The 6,783-nt window shown below is 38.2% G+C and overlaps 1 protein-coding gene across 1 annotated transcript in view; it reads right to left on the bottom strand.

Moving 5' to 3' along the window:
• Nucleotides 1-6,783, bottom strand: part of LOC141439970 (uncharacterized) — a 44,468-nt gene that overhangs the window by 2,061 nt on the left and 35,624 nt on the right. The window contains exons 2-3 of the mRNA XM_074104431.1: nt 3,818-3,954; nt 3,442-3,619 (exon numbers count right to left, since the gene is read on the bottom strand). Of these exons, the coding sequence (XP_073960532.1) occupies nt 3,442-3,619; nt 3,818-3,954 (315 nt within the window). The remainder of the gene's footprint in view (nt 1-3,441; nt 3,620-3,817; nt 3,955-6,783) is intronic.

Below are 6,783 nucleotides of genomic sequence, written 5' to 3'. Positions count from 1 at the left end.
TATCCAAAGTCCCTCGTTAAATGGAGGCCGTTATTTGTCTTTTAAACTCCCCGTTTGCGAATGATTAGGTGCTTTCGGCTTCCAACAAATTTTATTTACTGTTTGAGAAATTTAAGCTACTAAATTTTCGATCTTCTGCCAGCGTATTTAAGAAAGATCCTAAATTCAGCTACATGTAAACTTTTGTGGGCACATCAGAACGTAGCGGATACAAATTAATCAGAGATGAAGACAAGATAGCAGTAATTGGAATTTATCTATGCGTTGGGATAGATAATCGAACATTAGAGTTATTTTCAACTGAAAGTATTACACCTTAATGGCCACCCGATATTTTGAAGTATCAGCAGTAGTCAGCACCAAGTTAGTAAGTTATTTTACTAACGTTATTATGCGAGAAAATACGGAAATTGAAGATCTAGTATCTGAGCCCAATGTAATTGGAGAGACCAAAGCGTCCTAATTCCGGAGGCTCACGTGAAAAAGCTGGGAGATGACGGAGCCGTAAAGAGCGTACTTCCCAGGTGGCAGGTACGTCCCAGGTACCGCTGGAAGGATGAGGTCCTGAAATACCCTTTGGATCTCGGGGTAGAAGGCTGATAAAAGCTGGCTCAAGATCGTAAGGCATGGCATGGCGTAATCTGGTGTGGAGCCCAAGACTCACTTTGGATCACTGTGCTTTCATAGTAAGTATTAGTAAGTATTGTGCGATAAAATGCAGGTAATTTTAAGGATTACAGTTTTTGGTTTTTTAACCGTTAGAGATCCGGTAGCCGAGTATACTACATCAGATTAGGGCAATCGACAATTACTTCCGTAGCCGGGCACATTTCGTTCCGCTTTGAGTCATACTATTTTATTTATTTCTATAGTATTTTTGACAATATTAGCTAACGAGATAATCTTGTTAACCGGCTCTGAAAAGCGTTGTTTTATCTAGCAGCGTTAAATCGCCTTTCGGAGGTATCAACATCATTTCTGTGAACGAGTTAAGTCGCCTACAGGACTGAGGAGCCGACACACATTTCACTGAACCTGGGAAACTGGGTAAATTTTGTGTACGACTGCCGAAACGAATTTAATGATTTCGATACCTTACTTCGATATGGCTTTACGTCACTAGACAACACACTGTTTTAGACTATCGCGGTCATTACTAATTTTTAACCCCCGACGCAAAAGGAGGGGTGTTATAAGTTTGACCGCTATGTTTGTTTGTCAGTCTGTCTGTCTGTGGCACCGTAGCTCTTAAACGGGTGAACCGATTTAAATGCGTTTTTTTCATTTGAAAGCATTATTCGGGCTTAAACCCGAATTTAAATCATAAAATAAAGTCACTAGAAAAATCATACTATGACGAGATTAGAACGATATAACGGTGTTAGCTAGCTAAATCATGAAATGGCGGCGTTCTATGATAATTATGTCTAGGAATTTCATGATCTGGCGGATTTTACGATCAAGCGACGTCACGTAATATGTTCAACAATGAGTATTATTATGAACTCGACGCAGCCTCAGGAGGCGTTTTAATTATTTCTAAGCACCGTAATCGGTACTTAAATCCCAACAAAATGAGTTTTGCTCAAATTTGATCTGACAGGTTAGCGGCTCCCGTTGACTCGTCGCGTTTAATTTGATTTAGACAGCGAGAGTTTAAAATCGTATTATGCTTTCAACGCCCAGGTATTTTTAGCAATATTTAAAGCGTGGCTAAGTCGTGAATAATATGTCAATAATTAAAAAAAGTCTAACATATCTATATGAAGAAATACCAATACCTGAACATATGCAAAAACATGGGGTGAAATAAAAGTAGCCTATGTGTTTAATTAGGGTATAAGCTGCTTCCATACCAAAGGTCGTGCCAGGATAAGCTAAGTGATTCTGCCCCTAGCGAGTTTCAGTACTAGTGACGTTAGCAATTAATCTCAAAAATGTCAGTCCCCTGAACTCTATAGTTACAAGAAATAAAAAACGAAATATGATTTTTCTTTAATATTTTTTTTCCCAGCCTACCGATTTTAGCCTACGTCACATATGTTGTACATTTACTAAAGATGATTATAAGACATAAATTACCTTTTCATCAAGCCATAGAAAAAAAGTTAAAAAACTGCTGACTAAACTTTTCAGATTTTTTTTCTTACTTCCACGTTAGTGACCGCTCTAATTTTTTCACCAGTGATATACAGCCACTAACAAGCTATAACATATATAATTAAAAAAAGTATTGCTGAAGGAAAACATGGAAAAATCTTTACATAAAATACTTTACATACATACATCCTAAAAACGCTGATTGAACCCTCTTTAGACAAACGTGCATGTTCCATACTAAATACTGGCCACTTACATTTTATTAGGTTAAAAAAAATCACTCGTTTACTCGTTGACCACCCGACGTTCAAGCGTTGACCACGCGACGTCCACTCATTGTTAACGCGGCCTCCACCCTTGGACCACCTGTCGACAACGAGTGGACGCCGAAAGTCGGGGCGGTGCTGGTCGGGTGCCGGGTGGCTCTAATGAGCTATGACAGGCGGCCTTAACGTACGATAATCAATAGGAGATTTTTTTATAACCTAATAAAATGTATTGTAAGTGGCCGGTATTTAGTATGCAACATGCACGTTTCTCTAAAGAGGTTTCAATCATTCCGCTTTATATTATAGCATTTGTGGGACGTATGTAATGTACTTTATGTAAAGATTTTTCCATGTTCTTCCTCAGCAATAATTTAGAAAAAAAATATTATAGCTTGTTAGTATCAGTAATTAAAAAATTGGAGCGGTCGCTAACGTGGAAGTAAGAAAAAAAAACAGAAAAAATTAGCAGTTTTTTAACTTTTTTAACCGATTTAAACTGATATTTCGTTTTTTTTATGTTGTAACTATATAGGTTTGGGGGGCTGAAGTTTTCCAGATTAATTACTAATATATTACATCATCCATAAAAATTACAAGCCGAATCACTTAGCTTACCCTGGCATGGCCTTTGATCACGATCGATTGAGAACTTTAAGCGTGAAAGCGTAACAAATAAGAATAAGTAATAAGAAACATTCTCACTTTCGCATTAATAATATTGGTAAAAATATTTTGGCCACAACTCAACAGCCGTATTGGCCTTATAGTTTGACCTATGGACTCCCACGCAGAGGATTGCGGGTTCAAACCCGAGATTGCACCTTTGAAATTTACGAAATTCAAGCTCGAAATTGCATTTGAAATTTACCACGTGCTTTGTGGCAAACGAAAATATCGTGAGGAGACCTGCACAGATCTGCAAAGCAATTGAATGGTATGAAATTTCCGATCCGCATTGGATCCGCGTGGAAACTACGGTCCAAGCCCTTTCATTCTGAGAGGAGGCCTGTGCCCAGCAGTGGGACGTATATAAGCTGTGATGATGATAAAGTAGTAGCGGTTAATTACTTACCGAGAATAATTCTCCAAATGAGATAACTTTTGTGGCGTCCTGCAGTTCCGGGGGCAACAGGCTTTTGCATGGACTCTTCCCGTAGTCGTGTATTATGCTGCACAGCTCCTTCATCTCTGAACACACCCTGGCTTGGGCCTCCGCTCCTCTGAACTCCGTCATGGACCCAGGAATTGGCCTGAGGAAGAGGCATACAAGATTAAAAGAAAGGGATCATCTTCAATCCGAAAAGATTCAGCATGGGTAAAAAATGAATCAATCCAAGTCAATTAACTACAACCTTCTACCTCGTGAGTCCGCAACCATGTTGATTTACGATTTAGCAAGGTTAGGTATAGTTCTTTGACTATTATTAGGTAACGAAGGATACACTTACTTTCCATACTCCTCCTTTGAGAATGTGGGTTTTATGTTCTTGTCAAATTGTCCACTGAAAGCCGTGACTTTTTGTAGGGCTGTGTGCGAATTTGCTTTTGTGTCAAATGCTGAAATCAGGTCTGTCAATGAGGAACTCTGCAAAAAAAGAAAAATCCATTTAAATAATACATCATTTTAAATGATTCACAGTTTACACAGAGGACACAAGATATATAAAATATTGCTCGTTTAAAAAGCTATGTATTTAAGTTGATGATGAAGAACCCGATGTCCAACAAAAATCACCAACAGTTTAGAGGCAAATATAACCGTATCTAAGTTGGTCAGAATGTTTTTGAGTAACATCGATACATTCAATTTATGCACAAACAAACAACCTCTCGCTTTAAACTTTCTCCGTTCCGTTGTAAGTAAAAAAAAAACAAGAATGAAATACAGCATATTTGACTCGAAAACACGAGTTGTAAGACTTGTAAGTGTAGCTTTACATAAAAGTGCCATGTCCCCACAAACAAGCGGTCAATGTAGCGGAATCCGCTTGTTAAACATACCCGCGAATCCCGTGTAAATCCCGTTACCCTGTAATTCCCTCGTTTCATTGAAAACATTTATTAGCCACTAATGCTGTCTCGGTAATGTCCATCGCAAATCAATACGACTTGGCAACGGGCGCCGGACCAGAATAGCCCCGCCGAGAATAATAGAAGAAAAATGTCGTTGCGGAAAAGAAACACAGATTAAATAATTGACACAAACATACACACAAACATCACGCCTGTAATCCCAAATGGGGCAGGCAGAGCACACGAAACGTTGCCGCTTCGGAGTTACTTTTAGCAATTTTAGGTTTAAAGTTTGACAAAAAAAGGTAGGTACAATAGTGACAGGTTGCTAGCCTGTCGCCTACGGTATACCTTAACCTATATCCTTTGTCCCCTCTTACGACATCCACGGAAGAAATGGAGAGGTGTAATTCTAACCCGACACACACAATTGACGACGTTCGCAATATTTAAGGTTATCTTATGGGTAACTAGCTTTTATCCGCGGCTTCGCTCGCATGAATCATTACGTCTAGTTAATATTAAATTGAAATTCCTGTCTTTTCCATTTCCAGCTATCTGTATAAGAAATTTGTTTTAAGGTCCAACAATTGTAGAGTAAGTTAGTTTTAGTTCTATTTTTATTTATTTCTGTTAATTATTGTATATATTATTTGTTTGTTTATAAATAAATCCTTTACCTGTAAAAGAGTAACAAATAGATTTCGTGACTACTTAGAAAAAATATCGTATCCCAAAACAATACGTCAATAAATTGACCCTTGTTCGAACGCCTTTGCTGAAGAGCCCGTTCTCACTTGTCGGGTGTCGGATCCGTATCGTGTCAGTGTTAGTTATTTCTATAGAAAATTGTGTTGGGTAAGTGTGAATAGCTTCATATAAAATGTTCTGCCACTGGAACATCCGATTAAAATCCGGGCCCGACATCCGACAAGTGAGAATCAGCTCGAAGAAGATAGAATGAACGAGTACAAGTGAACGATAGGAGAGGGACCGAATGCACTATGAAGAGTGATGATGAACTGAATTTACTTTAAAAAAAACTACGATAGCGATCAAGCATTTAGATGAGAGTTCCATTTTTTAAGGTAATATACTGCAGTTTTGTCATTGAATATCCATTACATTCAAACATTCCGTATATTCACGTATGGGACATATTTCCGATAGTGGAATAGTATTTTGTAAATGATTGAACATTCCATTCATTCGTGTGAACTGTGGAATGCGATAAGTCAAAGTAATTCGAAGAATGCAGTGCCATTGCAACTAACTACTACATTACAAATGATTTGGTGCAATTTGTATAGGTACCTATATAATGAAGTCGAATATTAACCTCCTCATTCATGAATTAATTTAAGCATATGTTGTTGCATAACAGAAATAAAACATGCATTTTGCAACAGCTGGTTTGCATTTTTTTAAGAATAAGATAATTAATTTATACCAGGCCAAGTCTAATGTTGATAGTATTTAGTTTTCGTTTAAACGTATCGATGAATTTAATGAAACAACATTAATTTATTCTACAGTTTAAAGTGATTTTAAACTGGCCAAAACGAATAAGGCGACGCAGCCGGATAAGCTTGAGAGATGTAGAAAACGCTGTACAGCCACCAGCATCTATCTGACTCAACAAAGCGTGAATTAATATTTCTAGGGCCAGAGGACGTGTCAGATATTGTTGCACGCTCCGCTGCGTGGCAGATATTATCATAGATATTATACAGTGACCGTACGAGGCAAAAGAAGGTGACGTCATCATTTCTTCAGATAAAGGTATATGATCATGACTGGAATAGCAACCTGTCAGGCAAAAATATATTCTTTGTATTGAAAAATATGAGACTATGCCCACTAGCACGTTTCGTAACTAACCGTCGCCGTCGCCTGTCATTTACGCTTGCCATTCCGTTCCCGATACATTCCTGTTACGGTCATACGGTGTAGTGGGTAGAGACCTTAAGGGATAAAACCGGCCAAGAGCGTGTCGGACACGCCTAAAATAGGGTTCCGTAGCCATTACGAAAAAATTAAGTAATATTTTTCTGAGGATTTCGTATTTTATACGGAATCTTCCAAGTTTAGGTATATTTTATACCTTAGGCTGTTATTTACTCATAAAGTACTAATAATTCTCAAGCAAACTGTTTTCCTTCACCGTAAAGCTCATGGTAAATTTCAAATGTAATTCCGCACATAAATTTCGTAAAACTCAGAGGTGCGAGCCGAGGTTTGAACCCACGATCCTCTGCTTGAGAGGCCAGGTCAAACCACTCGTCCAATCAGGGTTATACAACATCGCAGTTATTGGTGTTTTTTGCTTCCATAAAAAAAGGAAGATAAGATCCATGAGCAGCGGTTTTATTCTTTACGTCGTACGCTTCTAATGTGTTTA

This window comes from Choristoneura fumiferana, chromosome 21 (genome assembly GCF_025370935.1).
Source record: "Choristoneura fumiferana chromosome 21, NRCan_CFum_1, whole genome shotgun sequence".
NCBI lineage: Eukaryota > Metazoa > Arthropoda > Insecta > Lepidoptera > Tortricidae > Choristoneura > Choristoneura fumiferana.
Note: the sequence above shows the minus strand (reverse complement) of the source record. Positions and strands in the feature narration are given on the sequence as shown.